Genomic DNA, 19,053 nt, shown 5'->3' with positions numbered 1-19,053 from the left:
AAAGTAATCAAGAAGCTACAACAGGAATATTCTAAGATTCTGTGTTGGCTTATTTTCCCTTATTGAATATCTGCTTAAGAAATTCTTACATACATATTTAATGCATTCTTTTGGGGGGCATATTTTAAGATTTTTTTCATAAAACATGCTTTTACACAGATATTTTTTTGTGTAAAACACTAACAGAATACAAATTCAATATTGCAGCAAAATGGGGCAGACATAAAGTGGGTGGATGGAGGCAAGCCGATTTTTAAAGTGTCTACATACGTTGTGTCAACGGTATACACTCAGGTAAGAGGACAAATTTACACGTGCAATTGTTCTCATATTCATGAGATATTTCATTTCAGTGAGGATTTTTGACTAATTTCAAAATGTTATTTCATACTTGTGTTTCTCCTTAGACCATCCATATCCATTCCGCACAGGAATTCTTATATTGTAGCAACACAGTATTTTATTGTGTTTTATTCTGTAGCATTTCCAGATGACACTGTGGTTGCATTCTTTTGTACTGAAGGTGCATCTAAGTTTTCAGAATATGCCCACTGCCTTCATGGTGTGGCCATTAGTTTTTCAAAGTAGTTTCCCTTAGAAACTTTGCTGCATTTTTTAATTGGTCATAATTAACAGAAGTTCACTGGTATATTACACACAGATAATACCTTCAAAAGCAGCAGAGGGAGCTTTCTGTTTCTCCTTTTATAATAACTGCAGTTTTTATTGCAGTAAGAATATAGAATCAAAGCAAAATATCACTAATATTTTTTGATATTGTAATGCTATTTTCAATTTACAGGATCCACATCTGAACCGATTCTTTCAGCAGTGCCAAAAAAGAGAAACCGAACTTTCTCAACCTCCTGCCTTAAACTTCATTAACAGCCTAAAGGTACAGTATTTCAGGCAAATGAAGCTTGGTTATACTTTGACTGGATACTATTCACTTTATTTTGCTTAAAATTAAAAAAATTTAGTTAATTATTGTAGTATTTAATAAGCTTTAGATCAGCATTACTAGTTTAGGTATTTGTTTTTAAACAAAAGTACAGTAACAGTTACTAATTTCCTGTTTTAGGGACGTTTAGGTGTTGTTTCCAAAGCAGACAGACACAGGAAGTCTAGATTATATCTGAACTTATTTGGTTTAAAATGTTTCCCAGTTTTAAATAAGAAATTCTGCATATTCTTCATATTCTGTAAAAGTTGTGTAACTTGTTTGCTTACAACAGGGTCTGCTCAGCATGGAGAAAATACATGTGATCATACGGTTCCTCCCAGTCCTCTTCAATCAGCTGTTCAAAGTTCTGATCCAGAACGATGACGAAGAAGTCATCACTGCCACCTCAAGGTAAAGGCTGGAACTGCAAGGCTCTGGCCTTGATTGTTCAGGTCTGGTTTTCTACTGATGTGAGTTGTGACTAAGTGGGAGTGTGTTGCTGATCGACTTCATTAAATGTAGAGTGTTTGCCCACAGTAAGGACTTACGAGCAGTATGTTTCTCAACACCTCCTTAGTGAAGTATGAAAAGGCAAAACACTGACGTGTTTTAAGTCATGCACACAAATGTGTGCCTGAAGACATGTTTGCATTTTTTCTTTCCTAACATCACAGAATGTACTTCAGCTATACTGTATAAAATAGCTGCCTGCATCTTCCTCTGTCTTTCTGCAGTGTTATTAGTCTTTCTGAGACATCTTGCTCTTAGATACTTTGGTAGTGTGTCGTTCTACAAGACTGCAATAAAATCTCTCTTGGCACTGTTTCTGATTTTGTTTTCTCGAGTTTCAAGAGAGCGTAACAAAGCATGCTGAGCACTTGGCTGGGTACTGATTAGATTAATTTAATGGGAGAGACAGAGTTAGAAGCATATGGAATAGAAAAAGTACATTTCCTTGTGAGGGCTCTAGAAACTGGAACATTAAGATAAATGTCGTTTAATGCAGAGCAGTACAATTGGCAAACCATAATGTGAAGAGCTAGCTTGTAAATAATAAAAAAGCCAATAGCAGCCATACATAGAAGAGATTAACGCATTATCATCAGTTATTGTTTTCTATAAAATGAAGAAAAATTTTCATACAAGACGTGGATGAAGATTTATGGATCTGGTTCTTGAGAGAACTAGTGCACTTAGGCTTTACGATCAAGCAGGAACACTTAGACAAACATAATAGTCTAGATGGCAGCTACTGCAACCAATAATATTTCTTATTTTCTCAAAGTCACATTGCTTTTCTCTTACAGGGTGCTGGTTCACATTGTTGCCAAGTGTCATGAGCATCACCTAGACCACTATCTTCACTCCTATATAAAGGTATACTTTAAAAATCAAAATGTGACTTTTTTGCCAAGGTTCAGTGCTGTGCATGTTCCAAAGACTTGAAGAGAATCCAGAAGCACCTGGAAGTATCCAGTGCAGTCTGTACTGTATATGTGGTTTTCCAATATAAAAGGTAAAGGCCGCAGTTTGTTCATTGACTTTGGCCTGGGGATATTGTTGAGATGACAAACTACAGTGCTAAAGTTCCTTTTCCTCCCTTCATTATGTACTTGGCAAGGAAATATTGTCTGGCCCACCTGATTCCTGTGAATAACACACCATTTTAAACCAGTTTTCTTGTCTCTTATGGACATTAATTCAAATGTAAAATGGATCATTCAAATAGCTAAAACAAGTCATTGTTTTGAAGAGAGTCATGGCCTTTACTAAAGGCTTTAGGCTAGACCCCTGCCCCATATACTACAGGCTGTGACAGGCTGTGCTTTGAAGAGAAAAACCATATTTCACTCCTTCTGTTGGTGTTTTATTCAGAAAAAGCCCTGGGGGAACTGTAAAATGTGAAGGCTTCCCTTTTTGAAAACAGCAGCACAGAGGAACAGAGCCCTTGATCCTTTCAGAACTGTGGCGATAGGGTTAGAGTTGCCATAGTGACTGCTTGGCACCGTGTCCAACTGGAGGTCAGATGAGCTTCTGCTAAGTCTGTTATTTAAGGAACACCTAGGGGCTATGCCATCCTCTGTCACTGCCAGTATAAGCCATGGTTTTGCATAGTAAAAACTCTCTTAACATGGGTACAACAAAAGAGAAACTTAAGCAAAAAAAAAAACCTATAGAAAATATAAGACAGTTTTTGTAAACAGAGATTATAAATTGAAGCCTGTACTGTAGGTTATATTGGTGGTTACAAATATAAATCTTTTCATCTTAAATAGGAATAGTGAGGAGCTGTATGTTGTGTTTTAGGCTATTTATTGTTCAGTTCAGTGACACAACAGTGCACAACAGTGTATAATAAATATATAATATAATGAGCAGATTATTTCAGAAATGACAGTGGGAAAGAATGAATAAGTAAGCCCTCTTCCAACAAGGTCAAATTCTGTGGTGTAAATAACAAGAGGGACAAGAAATGAGACGAGAAGGGGGGAAAGTAGGTTTTAAATTTGACATTACAACATCTTACCAGGAAAGTCTTTAATCGTCTTCATATACAACATGTCACTAGAAATGATGTTGATTAGAAAGTCCTGTACAGATGGGGCTCTGAAATTCATGTCTGTAAATCTGAATCTAAGTAGCATGTTGTTTTGAAAGGATTTGTGCAGATTGTGGGATATAGGGGTGCACTCTCCCCTCTTGCAGTTCCAAGAATCAGCAGTCTCAAGTGCTTTGTGAGATTGACACAGTATAACGATGTTACAGTGTTTATTTTACAAAATGCCTAATAAAATTTAGAGTTTGCTGTAGCAAGTTTCAGTTTATTTTAAGGCTTGGTGTCAGGGCAATGGTGTGGAATAGTTGTCAACTTTCTGGATTAGCTGGTGGCACAACTGTTGTATGATTGAGCAAAGCACTACTGTAAAAATGCCCATCTTTATAAATGGGTATAAGTTGGATACGATTATCAGCAAAATATATATATAAATATAATTCAGTCATTACGGTTTTGAGATGTCTGTTCTCTTTGAATTGTATTATGATTGTATTCTGTAATGTTTATCTTGGGACTGTCTCCTTTAATTTGTAAAATAACAATAAAAGATTAAGTGGTGCTGACAGTGGTTTTGCTCTCTATCATGTGTACAGTAAGTGAAGAGAAATTTATTTTTTGTACTTTTTTGTGTTGTGCAGTTTGTTTTCAAGACAGAATCCCACGGGGAGAAAACTGTGCATGAAGAACTTGCAAAGGGAATGAATTTGGATCTGAAAAGCAATGACACAGACGTAGTGAAAAATATACTCAAGGTAAAATGTATTTAACGTTAGAGGATATTAGATCAGAACTATTTTCTTGGATAATGACACAGTTCACTATGTGTTATTTTGAAAAATAAATCTTATTCATGAGCTTACTGTATTAGTTCTGATGCGAGAAATTAAATACACATATAACATATCTGTTTCAAGGTCATGCTGTAAACATGCCACAATTCATTTGTGCTGCATATACATTGATTACATTTATTGAATGTTAATTAATTGCATATAATGTAACGGGAATTGTCTTCCTTAAATGAAATAATCTGCTGCAGCAAACATTGTAGCTGAAGTTTTGAATGTTCAGTTATGCAGTCTGTCATGGCTACTGTGGCATATTGCAAATCTGTGAGATACGCATGATGCCCTACCCAGGCTCTCCATGTAAAGATCAGTCTAAGTTGCTCTGACAAGCTTTCAAACTGAAATTGTAATCGGTGGCTTTTTCACCCATCTGACCCAAATCCAAGAGACACATAGAGCTTTGAGTCACACCGTCATTTCTTGTACGACTCTGACCTGAATATTAACGCATGTTCACACAGTAAGGAATCTCATCAAAGACACACACTCAGACTGCTAGTGTCCCTCTCTTCTCTCCTTCTATTACTTCTGAGCAGCTAGTGAGATGTAACAGACAAGGACTGTACATTGAGTGACAAAGGACAGTGGGCTGTTGAACTCCCTGTGTCCTTCACAAGCTTCTATAGGATTCATTATGAAGATTCATTATAGGATTCATTATTCATTAGAAGTCATGCCATGTCCACAAGGTACATCTGGAATCCAATACGAAAAGGATTCAGTTCATGACAGTACAAAATATGAATTGATATTGAATCCTAAATATTTTAGGAGACTTCTTGGAATGGTGTACTAAATTTGTGCAGTTGTTATAAAAGAATATAAATGTGAGAGAAGCATACTGTACTTCAATCTTATAATACAATCTTATAATAAATTGATTTTTGTTTTCTTACAGTACTCATGGTTCTTTTTTGAGCTCATCATTAAGTCGATGGCCCAGTATCTCGTGGATTCAGATAAAGTAAAGGTAAAGAAGGCACAGTACTTTTTATTATATAAAATGTCATTTTTAGAAGCCAGGTAAATGAAGCTACTGTTTTGACAAGCTGATCAATTGGATTTTTGTAACAACATTTGTTTGGAGTCCTGACAAAGCTCTCCTATTATTTAGTATTATTTTGAATGTGTTTTTTAGCTGCCACGTCCAGAGAGATTCCCAACATCGTACCTCAACATGTTAGAAACACTGGTAATGACCACGTCTGATCATGTTTTCTGGAAAACCAAGACTATCTCAGAAGAAACAAGGAGTGCTAACCTGGCAGTTGCAATGTTTGTGAAGGTTGGTAAAAATGTCTTTATTGTAACACTGAACCCTGCTTCTCATAGTGTCTTAAATAGCAGGTAAAGCACAGGTCTGTATCCTGAAGGTTCTTAATGTGCGTTCTTAACATTGTACCTATAATTGCCACCATCGCCACAAGAAAAACTCAGATATGTTCACTTAAATTAGCATGTGATAGTTATTTTGAATGTGGCTGTCCCTGGTTCTAGAGATCATAGATAATCCTAAATCATCAATTTGTAAAAGACATAAAGTATTACAAGTTTTTTATAAAGAAGTTGGCAAGCACTTGTAGTAATTAAGAGGTGCAAATTGATGTTTTAATAACGTATTTACAGTAAATCCCCTTTTACATAAAATGTTTCAAGTCTCTGGGAACTTTGCCTTAAAGACCTACTATGTTTTGGCTCTTCGTGACAAAGCCTTATGATTCTTACCTACTCTTCTAACAATTTTGTGGTTCATGGGCTTAAGTGACTAAAACTGTATCTGTTCCTTTCCACAGCGTTGTTTCACATTCATGGACAGAGGGTTCACATTCAAACTGATTAACAATTACATCAACAATATTACGTCAGGAGATAACAAGGTAAGGGACAATGTCATTAATTCTAGTACATTGTGTTGGGAGTAATTTTACCATCATTAAAGAGAGTGGACTACAGTTATTTTTGGGTATATTATGATTCACACATCCCATTTCTGTCTTCAAGAATGTGAAACACAAAATGAACACACAGACCCTCTAGTTGACGAGCAGCAGTTGAATCCTTGCTTTTCAATTTTCTACTTGAGATTTCATCACTGCCTTGTCAGCCCAGGAGAAGGCAAGGGTTCCTTACTGTTGCAGCCAATGTACCTCATTCCTGTGTTTCAGACCCTGTGTGAGTTCAAGTTTGAGTTCCTCCGTGAAGTGTGTAACCATGAGCACTACATTCCTCTTAGCCTGCCCATACCATCTGCAAAGATCACAGGTAATGAATATAAAGGGCTACATATGGGTAGCATATGCCTTAAGGCTTTGGTTGAATGTAGAACTACTAGACTATGATGTTAATAGTAGTTCAGGTGGGTAGCTGCGTCAGCATGCATAGGCTGCAAAGGAACAAGCAATAGGTTTATTTCATGCTGAAAAGAGAAGAAAGAAAACACAATGTTTCTGACATGTAGCCTTCTTCACCTGAAGATAAACAATGTTTATGTTGCTACATAAACAAGGAGAAATATTTTACTACTCTTCAATAGGAAAAGGAGAAGCCATTCAGAGGCTTCCAATTAGGATCTGAGAGACTCATCCCAGTAACTTTTTCAAATTTACCACATAAACTAAGGGATCATATTGTAGCCTGATACTGTACTGTAGACTGAAAGCACTTCTAAAGGATTTTCTCACTAAATTGTACAATATGTTTAAAAATTTCCCCCCATAATGGAGACATACTGTAACACCAGAAATTAAATGGAACACTTCAGTGTATTGTGTGCTACTGACGGGTAGCAGCAAGAAATGTGTCATGGGCTGAAATTTCTTATTTTGAACACATTATTTGTTGTTTCTTCACAGACAAAGATTTGCCTTCAGAATCCCAGAGCACACAGGGTCTGTATTGCACCGCCTTTCTTTCTTAACTTTTCTGTCGAGCTATCAAATCAACAAGGTTGCAGAATGAAATAAACCGTGTTTGTCAATGAGCCAAATGACCGAAGAGAGGACATCTGGGACCTCAGGGATTCATTGAGCAAATGCTTCCCTCTGGGAAAGACTCAAGATTGACCTGTTTAAAGATGATACAGGAAAAGACAAGAAAACCCAGAAAATGATTTAAAAAGTCAGGCTAGGACTGCAATATTTAACCACCCCTGTGCCTTAAGGTATTTAAAGTCCCCTGCCATTCTGTTCCATTGCCTCAGATGTGCCGGAGTACAGCCTAACCAATGAGTACTGCAGAAAGCACTTCCTGACTGGCCTGCTGCTGCGTGAGGTTGGCTTTGCTCTCCAGGAGGACCAGGATATAAGGCACCTGGCTCTTGCTATACTTAAGAACCTTATGGCAAAGCACTCCCTAGATGAGCGATACACTGACAAGGTAGGCTTTCTTTTTTTTTTTTGCTTGAGCTTCTTAGTGTTTTATTTGTCCCAGGAGAAAGAGACCACATATCCACAGTACCACATATAAAAGAATAAAAGAAGAGATCTTTGCCCTTTAAAAGACATTTTGCAGCAGGAAACTATTAAAATGGGTGTCTCCCAGTTCAGGAAATGCTGCAATTCACAATGGGAAATGAAAATGACTTCAGCTGGATTTAGCGAAACTTGCCAGAGAGAATCTTTCTCAGTACAATAAGTACATCAAATACATCTGGATGAAAGAGTTTATATATCCAGGTTTGTTATAAAGGAAAAAAGACACAGGAAACCAAATGAAAGATTCAGCTGTCGGTTCTATTGCAGTGTATCATTTCTCATATCCTGACTGCAGGCCCTAACACTAGGACCTATTTGTATCTTTCTTATCTCATTTCTTAAACTGTACCTTTACTGCTAATGATAATGTGATTTTTTGACAGAACAAGCAAGCCAGAATAGCCTCCCTTTACCTCCCTCTGTATGGCCTGATTCTTGACAACATGCCCCGCTTTTTCATGAGAGATCTGTTTCCATTCAACATCAACGCCAGTGATCAAGTAAGCCTCTGCTCCTGTCTACCAATACTGAGCCATTAGTGTGTCACTAAATAAAACTTTGAATTTAACACCTGTCTGTTATAAAAGATAGGATTTGATTTAGTAGCCAATTTCATTTCTATGAAAGCAGACTACGGTACAATGAGAGACACACACCTTTCTTTCACACAGATTTTAATTGTGTCAGTGTTAAAAATGACTTCACTATAAGCTTTAATTACAAAGACATCAGCATTTCAAAGAAGTGATGAATACTTCCTATCATTTCAGTATCTTCCTATTGCAAGAAGCACTCCATTTCTTTTTAGATTCTTTGTGAGCGTTTTCAAAGATAGTTGAAGATATCTTAATAGAGGTTACAGGATGGCCTGCTATATTTAGCTCTTTAAGAGATAAGGTCTTCATACAAATCTGTCTCTAAACGTATTCCTGATTAGCTACTGACACAGCCCTCAGCAGAGGTTAGCAGTTCTTAAATTGCTAGTACTGTATATATTTTCAACTTTCTGTGATGTTGTCGCTGTTGTGATGTTTCTCTTAGTTACTTGCTTGTGAATGTGTCCTATTGCACATGGCCTCAGTCTGTATTTATTCTATAGAGTATGCTTTCATTCCTGAAGTGTTTTTCTTGGGATATAACAGGACACAGACTGCAGTACAAAGCTCAATTTAAAAACCTCACAAAGTTCTAAAAAAATTCAGAAAAATAATCTTTGTTTCAAATGTGACTTACATGCATATTGAACTATTCCACCAAAAACACTTTTTGTCTATTCTTGCGTGGTAAAGAGGGGAGGAGGACTACATTGGAAAGATCTGTTAGATTCTTTTTAGTCACTGCCGAGCTGACTGGCAATGTTGGAAGGTGGAGAAGAGAGGGGTTCCAAGGACAAGCAGCAGTGTCTACAGGCATAGCCTGTCCTGGAACTTGTTATTTTAACCCGTAATGAAAGCCGCCCCTTGCTCCCGTTCAATTCTGAAACTGTGTCTCCCACTGCAGGGCTCCCGGGATGACCTGAGTGTGGGAGGCGGACTACAGAGTCAGATGGCCCTAGCTTTAAGACATGCAAACTCAGTGGACACTTCCTTTTCCAAAGAGGTGCTGAACTCCATCACGGGTACGTATATGTTATCAGCCTGACGAGTGGGCAAGTCCAGGCCACCTTAAAGTCCCTCTGAGCTGCAACCCTTCTGTCCCTTTCTCAACAGCCTTCTCGTCGCTGGCGGTGTCGACTGCGAACAATGCGGACTCGAGAGGTTCCCTGATAAGTATCGAGTCGAATCCCAGCACGAGTGATAAGAACAGTGAGAAAACGGACACCTGTGAGAAGGTACAGCAGCGTGACGATGTGTTAATGTAGACTTTTCCTGGGCCCCAAGCTGGTGAAACCACATATAACATATCTTGCTTCGTATTAAAACCATGTTTTGGGCTACCACCGAATTCTGTTTTCATTGGAAACCATCAGATATGCGCAACAGGTGATGTGCTATTTCACCTGATACCAGAGAATCAAGATCAGAAAGGAGAAAAGGCAGTTTGAATTGGTGCGCATTCAAAACAGATTAGCGATTTATATGGGACTCTCTCCCTTTTTCTCTTCATGAAGATTGCCCGACCCTTGTCGTTGATTGGATCGGCCCTTCGGTTCGATAAGCTGGACCAGGCGGAGACGAGAAGTCTGCTCATGTGTTTCCTGCACATAATGAAAACGATCTCCGAGGGTAAAGCGCTGCCATCTGCCCATCTGCCACTCAAGGACTGTGGCTTTTTTTCCCTAACAATCTGCTATCTGGCATATACATAAGAAAGCTCCCCCAATCCTCAAACTCTTTATTACAGTACAGTCATCTATATTTACCATTTCATCTAAAAGTTGCATGCAAACCTTGTAGCTTTTAATCAGATAATGATCTGTAATCCATTGCTTTTGATGCCTGTATGAGTATTTGCTTAAATGTAAAACGTCTTTCAGCTTAAAAATATTTTGTCGATATGGTTTTTACTAATAACTAGTTGTTGTGATTATTCAAAATGTTTATCACATTTACTTAGTTTAGAATGATTAAAATGCCAAATACAAGATTTGGAAAATTTAGGGCGAGATAGTAGCAGAATTCATGAACAGCGCTCTTATTTACAGATGTGATGGTCTCCTACTGGCACAGAGCTGTGCACCAGGAAATTTCGGATTTCTTCAACATTTTAGAGTGAGTGCTTATTAATCCATTCATCACTCAGTCTTCACTTGTCTTTTGTTCCCCTTTTTCATAGTGCTGTTGCGTTTAGTGAAACATCTGCCAAACAAGCATTAAATGTCAAAACACAAAGATGCCAGAACAGAATAAATAGACGTGCTGGTTCTGAGTAATGAATCCTTCAAACTAAAGACAACCAACAGATTTCTCCCAGTGTTTGAATCGTACCCATAGTACAGTGTGCGTGACATGCCATATGCTTGGCTTGAGCACTAATTGTGCTCATTAATTCTGTTACAGTCTCAGTTTCCACTCACTTATTAGTAATAAACTCATCTACTGATGATCAAGATAAAAACCTCATTAGTCTACAAAATCCCTAAAAACAAAGAAGTGATTGCTGATGAGAAACAAGCTCTTTTTTCAGACAAATGACTTGTCTAGAAAATGAGAGTCCAGGAGTTTTTGTTGAAACAAAAAAGATCTGAAATGTATGAGTTAGTAATACAGAGAAAAGGGTGAGATAAACTTTAATATCGACTTTTATATTTCTTTTACCTTCACCCATAAGTCTGTTATGAATTGATTTGTCAAGCTAGCCTTTTTAAAAGAATTTCTCCAAAAGAAAATCTCCAGAGACCATTTATTGATGTTGCAGCATATTATCTGATAAATACAGCTACATGTATGCCATTGTATAAAATACGTATTAGATTCCCAAACTAAAATGTTGCATTCTTCCATTAAGGCTGTGTCTCCAGCACTTTAGATTTCTGGGGAAGAGGCATATAGCTAGGTAAGTACTTTACATTACACAGACATTATCTGTTATGAGTACTTGTCTCTGTTCTTTGCATGAAATGTGTTTTTACATCCTCTTAATTTACTTGACTTGTCAGGCATGCTGTGGATAAAATAAACACTGTTGGTGTGTTCCTAAATGCAGAGCGTAATTTGATTTGAAAGAATAATGAATACAGTTTTATTCAGTTTCTGCTATCTACAGTACATACAGTATATATTGTACCAGGACAAAAGGTAGACGTTTTGTTGAATATGTCAATATCGCCCTTTCTTGCTGTATGGATTCCTTACTTAGAAAATACAATATCAAATGATTATCCAAAACTTAACTGCATTGTTTTGGTAAGTATGATTTATCATGGAGTATTTATTGGTAATAATATTAAATGAATTTATATAATTAATGTGTGTAACATATATAATTCTACACCTTCTCTTTGTGTATCAAACACAGAAAACAAGTTACTCTGAAGCTATGTTAAAAAATAAACTATCTCTTTTTATGACTCTTTAGCTTTGTCGTTGCTTAGTAAATTAGTACACATATTTGCCAGTGTGAACACAGTAAAGACAATGTGCAGCCATTCATAGCTGTGGAATATAATAATATGTTAGGAATTTAAATAAGATACCCTATTTCCTTAGACACTGAAATTGATTTAACATGCCTTGTTAGTAAACTGAGAGAAAAATATAAACACTCTCACAAAGGCATGACAAATATGCCTAGGATTCTGTTTTAATTACACTATTCGGGTTCCAGAAATATGATAATATTGGTAAGATGGTACAAATACATGACAAATACCTGGTAAAATGGTCACGGTAATTTTCTTAAGGGATAATTTGGTAATATGACATACTAGTTTGGTGATTTTCTCGATTTTGTTCATGTTCATTTTAATTCTGTGGCTACTTCAACTGGAAAAAAAGAATAGGTTGTGATTTGGTACTGATACAATTGTTTTTCCCACAGAAAAATAGCTGTAAATTGCCATTTGTGCAGTTTTCACACTGGCATTGTCTTTCATCTCTGGATTGTATTAAACAAACTGTTTCTCAATGTGATATTTGTGTTTTGTTAAAAATATGATAAGCCTTCATTTCTGTTCTCATTTCATCTTTTATCGCCCTGTGTTTCAGTCCTTTTATTCCTACTTCATTAGCAATTATCTGTTTAGTCTACAGCCTCTCTTTCCCTACCAAGCTGGACTTTCCAGATTTCATCAGTATTAACAGTTACCATGATTGAGATAAATCACAATTGCATAATAGCAATTGTAGACATTTATTTATAACTCACATCATGGCAACTCTGTTGTTACTGATCAAGTCAATATCTGACATAGTGAATTTGAGCTGTGCTCATTTGCCCCTTGCATTGCAGTGCTTTTGAGAATAAAACTGTTCTTTTAAAACTCAGAATTTCCATCTTCACCACTGGACAGAAACCTCTTCACCTCTTTTTAATTAGAGTTTGTAAAGACAGCCAACTTGACATTGTCAAAAAGTTGGCTTTGGTCTTTGAAACAGTCTTCCCTTGCATTTATTGAATAATATAATATACAGAGTGTTGTCTGTAAAATAAATTAAAAAAATGTTTGGCCCCTTCTGTACCTTCACATTAAGGTTGTGTTGCAACTTGCAAGACCTAATTTGCTTAAAACATCTAATATGAACTAATTCAGATGTATTTACAGAAGAAATTCCAAGAGGCCTCATAAATTACCCTGTCCCAGTCCCTCAGAATGAAAGCCTCCAGTGGAGCCAGATTAGTTGAGACAGACTGACAGTAGTCAAGTTCCTTATTTAAAGCCAAACATAATTAAAAACCAAATGACACAGTGAAGACCTGTAGCGTTCAGTCATATAAGATGTACTGTATTTGGCAGGTGGGACACCGGATTAAATTATTTCACAAAACAATGTACAATGGGCTCCATCAAATTAATTATTGTAATTTAACTTTAATAGAGATGTGGTTTTTGTCTGAGCTAATGCTCCAGTACCTACAGTATTATATTCACTGTCTAAATGTTAACTGATAATGTTTCTAGACCTTTTCATATCTCTTCATATAGATTTCTTTTCATTTATTTCTACAGAAGAAGTATGGTTACCCAGGAGTTATATTTAGATACGAAGAGAGATCAAACAATTTATTTAGCTGTCTCACAATTAGTCTTCATGGCTTTACCTGTAAGTTGATATTACCTTGAAAGACAGATAATATAGGAGATGTTGGAGGCAAAGTTCAGAATCTTTTTTTTACACTACTCCTAAACTAGCTACTAATAATTCTAATCATTCACACTGATATTACTAACACTACTTGCACAATACTACACTGCCCCTACTGCTTTGCTTCCTCTCGCATGTAGTAGATAATAGTTAATAATAACAATAGTAACCTCCACCTGATTTTTTTTTATGTTGGTTTCATTCAATGTGTACAGGAAGTTAGCTGCGGCAGTTAAACTCGCACAGGCCACCCAGAACAATGGCACTCTCAAAGGGTCTAGCTCTTCTCAAGCTACTGGTCTTCTTTCACAATGGTAAACACATCCAGTTCCGAGCCCGGGTTTGAAATCCGATAGATGAAGGGACACCTACCCACTAGATACATGATGTAATGAACAGGCTCATAAAGCATTTGCTGCTTGGGTGTCGCAGTCATGAATTTCACCACATAGAATTGCTTTATTAATGTGTCAGCGTAGTTTTTTCATACAGTATGTCCTCTGATTTTGATTAAGATTGTTGTCCTGAAAGCTGGTTACTGTGCTTGCATTTGTCTGTTAGCTAATGACGTAGTGTAGGATAAATCTTAAAAACAATACAATTCTACTGCACTTGTTAATTATATACAATAACTGATAAACCATACAGTATATTTACAACTAAAACAATGGGATTCACCTTGAGGTGATTTGTATTTATATATCCCAGTCAGAACATTTTGTCATTAATATAAAAAGCATTGTTTTATACATAACACAATAGCACTCATTCCTCATGTCATTCATGGGATTTCTTTGTTTTGTACACCTAAGTAAACATTCATTCTCTTGTTTGTAAAACTCTTAAGAACTGATAATAAACAACAATTTTAGGAAGCAGACTTGTCCACAATGTGTGTTGTGTCCCTTATTCAATGAATACCTTAATACTATGCCTTTCAATGTTCCTTTTTAAAGTGATACAAGTCTTTAGAGGGGATTGTTTTAGATTATGATTACTACTTTAGAGTAAAACCTCTGAAATGCCTGTTAAATAGTTGCTGTGTTCCTGAGTTTCTGGAGGGCCAGGAGTTCTGACAGGGCTGTGGTTGTTGAGATGCTGTCTGCTTGTTCTCCCCACATCATCAGGATGCACTCGAGTCAGGATGGCCACAGACACGCGCGCTCCCAGACCATGCCCATCATTCGAGGGAAGAATCCGCTTTCAAACCCCAAACTGCTGCAAATGATGGAAAATGCCAATGCAAATTCCAGTAAGTCTTCACAGCCCTGCTGTGGATGCTTGAACCTAGTGTTTTCAAACAGGCTTTGACTGACTTCAGTGGTAATTGTATTTTAGTACGGGGAGAGCTTTTTAAACGTTTTTACTCCATTGGAAAATGTATCGCGCTGGTGCGAGAAACGTGGCTGCATTCACGTTATATAGAGTGAAATGCAGTATAAAGTTATTGTAGTTGTGTGAGTATTAAAAAAATGGTGTGCTCTTTCAAATATAAAGTCAGTGTTTAACAGCCATCCACTGACTTCCATTATTTATCTTAAAATGTGTTATCTTATGTCTGTGTTTGCTCTTAGACAGCAACATGGCTGAGACAGACTCCATAAACCCTACAGATATAGAAGCAAATGTTGCCACCGAAGTCTGCCTTACTGTCCTGGATATACTTGGACTTTTTACACAGCACCATAAGGTAAATGAAACTGACATTGAATTTGAGCTGTAGACTGTAGGAGAAGAAAGTAGTTTTTTGTGTTGTACCAGGTGAACCATCATGTTAATCAGATTGTCAATGTTTGTGATCAACACATATCTAAATGTATTATTTTCTTTTCTTTTGTTTTTGCTCATACCATACTACTTCAGCATTTCGTGTTCAGATGACACTGGTCTTTGCAACCCTAATTGCTTGGAATCCCTAATATTCTGGACAGTTTGTTATTTAATGATGAACGTGGTGATGGGCAAGAAACAGTGAGATTATCAGTTCTGGCTAAGACTACTTATATAAATGTTCTGTAGTAAGACTAGAAAATAAAAAACAGTGAATCATAATGTACAGTAATTGGAGTATGCAAAAGAAAAAAGCATTGAAACCGAATGCAAATATAATTAAAAATCCAATTACAATGTATTATACTTACAGTATGTATGGCCCACACTGTACATTGTACATTATACATTATACTACATTATACATTAGTACATTATACATTATACAATATACAGTAACAACTATAGGGAATTATTTTAGTATTGATGTTTTTTTTTAATTTGATCATTTCTATTCAGAAACAACTGCAGCAGGATGACGGCCAGAATTCCATGATGAGAAAGGTCTTCGATACCTATCTCCTGTTCTTCCAAATCAATCAGTCCACCGCAGCGCTTAAACACGTGTTTGCAGCTTTGCGGTTCTTCATCCACAAGGTGATTCACTCTCTGATACATTTTGTATCCTTATTCAAACACATATTCCAGACATTGAACACATGGCATTAGGACTGTAGTTATAATTGTCCCTTTATTTCAGAGCATGTTAGAAAAGGGCTTACTGATGTACTGCTATTTAAAAATATCTGCATTTTTTAAATGTTTGCACATTTAGTTTTAAAATCTTACTTTCCTTTGATCCTGTAGAAGGGTCATTACTGGAATAGAAATAACAGGCAATATTCTTAAGTGTTTGAATACAAAAGGATGCTGGTGGACATATACAGTAGTTATATTGGTTGCCTAGTAATTGGTCATTTGAAAGTTATGATGCTTATGAAAGCTGAAACATAACCTATGCACATTTTGCACATATTTTATTGTTTTTACAGTGACTATGATCAGCACATTTTGCACACACCTATGTATTTATTTATTTTTATTTATTTTGTTGTCTTTTGTTTTATAACTATTCCGATGTCTGTTTTGCTTGTCTTGGGCTGGACTGCTGTAACACATCAATTTCCCTACGGGATTAATAAAGTATTATCTAGCTATCTAAGACCTAGTGTGATCACTTTTTTTTCTTTTTCGCTATAGTTTCCTTCAGCTTTCTTCCAAGGAAAAGCTGACCTCTGTGGGTCGTTGTGCTACGAGATTCTGAAGTGCTGCAACCACAGGTCCAGTTCTACACAGACCGAGGCGTCTGCTCTGCTCTATTTCTTCATGAGGAAGAACTTTGAATTCACCAAGGGGAAGTCCATCGTGCGATCTCATTTGCAGGTTAGTGCTAGCATTGAAATATACCATCCTAATGCTGATGATTCTAGATCCTTCCCTGGAATATAATAAACTGAATATAAATTTTTCAAATGCTCTAAATCTAGATCACCTGAAATGGAACTTCCTTTCCTTGAAACTGATAAACGCTTAACAAAAGAGAGGAGACTTCTTCATCTGGTCAAATGATACTCCTTAATTCCCAAATTAAAATGTATTGATTTCCACTAGAGACAATAGCTTAAAACAGATATTGATGAGGGAGCCTGGATTGCAGGTTTCAGTGTGATACTCAACATTCTTAGTGCACTTTGGATAACAGATGGATTTTACAGCTAACTGATTTAAGCTCTCATCTGTCTACAATGCTGTGAATAATGGTTCTCATCAATTTTAATTTTCATTTCCATAAATTCATTTCATTTTCATAAATTGCCTGTTTATGTCATCCTGAGCATTGAACAGAATGACTTGAGATCTCACAAGTTAGAAGTTCTCACTGCAACTGTGTGTTTTGTTGCTCACAATTTTCATATTTTTGACAACACACACGGAAAAAATGCGACAGTGTAAGCTTTTATCACCCTTTTCCATGCAACAATATCGTGAAACTGCGCTATGAATACGGAAGCTGACTGGGTTATTTTAGCATTCCAGTTGCTATTGTGTTCCATTAAGGATCAAATAAACCAAGTCATTTTGTGAATAAGACACGACGGCCTCACAGATATAATCTCTGCCGTATTTTAAGAGCTCGCATTGCAGCGCTGCCTATCTCTGAATCATTTCTGAACATCTTGTAGAGAACTTTGTCTTTTGATCCTTGCGAGACCTTTTGCAAGACTAACAGAAATGTGTCATTGTGCTCCTTCTCTCCTCTCTCGTATCATAGCTGATCAAAGCTGTTAGCCAGCTGATAGCCGATGCAGGAATCGGAGGATCACGTTTTCAGCAGTCTCTAGCCATAATAAATAACTTTGCCAATGGTGATGCGCCCTTAAAAGTAAGTCTTTTCTTTCTGATAATTTATTTTTTCCACTTTTTTTCACTATTTTCAGTATTCTGTATAGTTATAGGTTATGGTTATGTTACTGTATGTGTGGTAGATTAACACCAGTACAGGTCTCTTCAGCAAACCAAGATGAATAAGTCAAATAAAATGTTAAAAGGTGTGTTCTGACAGGAGGAGTGCACTAGTGTGTCTCTGCTTTTTTGCCATTTACCAGTAGTTTGTGAGGACAGCATCAGTGTGCAAATGATAGTGATGTTTGACAAGACTAATTTAATATGCACATATATTAGCCCTGCCATAAAAGTGTATCCTAGAGATTAATCTAGTTTGAAAGTCAGTGAGAATTGCATTCCTTTGTATGTGTTAGGTAGGAAGAGAAGCATTTGTAAGCCCTTAATGATTTAAATGTATCTCCTTTCGTGCCATGCATGCATATTTCAGTGAGATTCAAACTGAAAATGAACGTGTCTGGTTAGAAAGCTATCGCTGTTACAAGTGGCACAAGTGGATTTCCCGCTAAAAGGTCCTGCTCCTAATGTTGCACTCTGCTTCCTCAGAACACCTCATTCCCAGCTGAGGTCAAGGACTTGACCAAGAGGATCAGGACAGTGCTGATGGCCACGTCGCAGATGAAGGAGCATGAGAAAGACCCCGAGATGCTTGTGGACCTGCAGTACAGCCTGGCCAACTCGTACGCCAGCACGCCCGAGCTGCGCCGGACCTGGCTGGAGAGCATGGCGAAGATCCACGTCAGGAACGGAGACCTCTCAGAGGTGCGCTGGCGAAGCCGTGGGTCACAGACCATGACCGAGAGGGGCGCAGACATTCCAGAGCTTTGTCTGGTCTCAGAGCCTAAAATATCTCAATGTTTGCCAGCCTCTCAATGCTTATGTCAACTGCTTAGTGAGCAGTGGCTGGGATATTAATGTACAGCAATGTCATTAGAACTAGGAGCGCACACTAAACACTTATTAGGATTAATTAAGAACAATTAGGGTTTTCTTGCTCCATTAGGTCAAACATGTCTTGCAGTTTGAAATGTGGGAATAACAGAATTTAACAGCATGTATGAATCACCTGTATATCTGCTGAAGTTGACATGGTCAACAGAAATATGAATTATGGATAGAATTATGAATAGTTACTTTTGTTCAAACTGCATTATCAATAATAAGCAAACTCTATGTTGAAATACATATTCTTATCAAGACTTTTAGACTCGTGCAATTTTCATAAAATATTTCACATTATACTTTTTTATACTGT

At 37.0% G+C, this 19,053-nt stretch overlaps 1 protein-coding gene across 6 annotated transcripts in view; it reads left to right on the top strand.

The window, feature by feature from the left end:
• dock10 (dedicator of cytokinesis 10) overlaps window positions 1-19,053 on the top strand; it is a 104,314-nt gene that overhangs the window by 71,852 nt on the left and 13,409 nt on the right. For 5 of the 6 annotated variants that reach the window (XM_088618051.1, XM_088618077.1, XM_088618032.1 and 2 more), the window contains exons 22-45: window positions 208-294; window positions 803-895; window positions 1,236-1,354; window positions 2,251-2,320; window positions 4,139-4,252; window positions 5,247-5,318; window positions 5,487-5,633; window positions 6,142-6,225; window positions 6,514-6,610; window positions 7,201-7,236; window positions 7,548-7,723; window positions 8,205-8,321; window positions 9,322-9,439; window positions 9,531-9,652; window positions 9,932-10,046; window positions 10,466-10,532; window positions 11,269-11,316; window positions 13,781-13,879; window positions 14,693-14,817; window positions 15,140-15,255; window positions 15,855-15,992; window positions 16,596-16,778; window positions 17,668-17,778; window positions 18,345-18,560. In XM_088618051.1, coding sequence (XP_088474177.1) covers window positions 208-294; window positions 803-895; window positions 1,236-1,354; window positions 2,251-2,320; window positions 4,139-4,252; window positions 5,247-5,318; window positions 5,487-5,633; window positions 6,142-6,225; window positions 6,514-6,610; window positions 7,201-7,236; window positions 7,548-7,723; window positions 8,205-8,321; window positions 9,322-9,439; window positions 9,531-9,652; window positions 9,932-10,046; window positions 10,466-10,532; window positions 11,269-11,316; window positions 13,781-13,879; window positions 14,693-14,817; window positions 15,140-15,255; window positions 15,855-15,992; window positions 16,596-16,778; window positions 17,668-17,778; window positions 18,345-18,560 — 2,670 coding nt within the window. The remainder of the gene's footprint in view (window positions 1-207; window positions 295-802; window positions 896-1,235; window positions 1,355-2,250; window positions 2,321-4,138; window positions 4,253-5,246; window positions 5,319-5,486; window positions 5,634-6,141; window positions 6,226-6,513; window positions 6,611-7,200; window positions 7,237-7,547; window positions 7,724-8,204; window positions 8,322-9,321; window positions 9,440-9,530; window positions 9,653-9,931; window positions 10,047-10,465; window positions 10,533-11,268; window positions 11,317-13,780; window positions 13,880-14,692; window positions 14,818-15,139; window positions 15,256-15,854; window positions 15,993-16,595; window positions 16,779-17,667; window positions 17,779-18,344; window positions 18,561-19,053) is intronic. The other variant, XM_088618067.1, reaches the window with a different exon arrangement.

This window comes from Lepisosteus platostomus, chromosome 2 (genome assembly GCF_059453375.1).
Source record: "Lepisosteus platostomus isolate fLepPlt1 chromosome 2, fLepPlt1.hap1, whole genome shotgun sequence".
Lineage (NCBI taxonomy): Eukaryota > Metazoa > Chordata > Actinopteri > Semionotiformes > Lepisosteidae > Lepisosteus > Lepisosteus platostomus.
The sequence above is the reverse complement of the archived record's forward strand: the minus strand, read 5'-3'. Positions and strand labels throughout refer to the sequence as shown.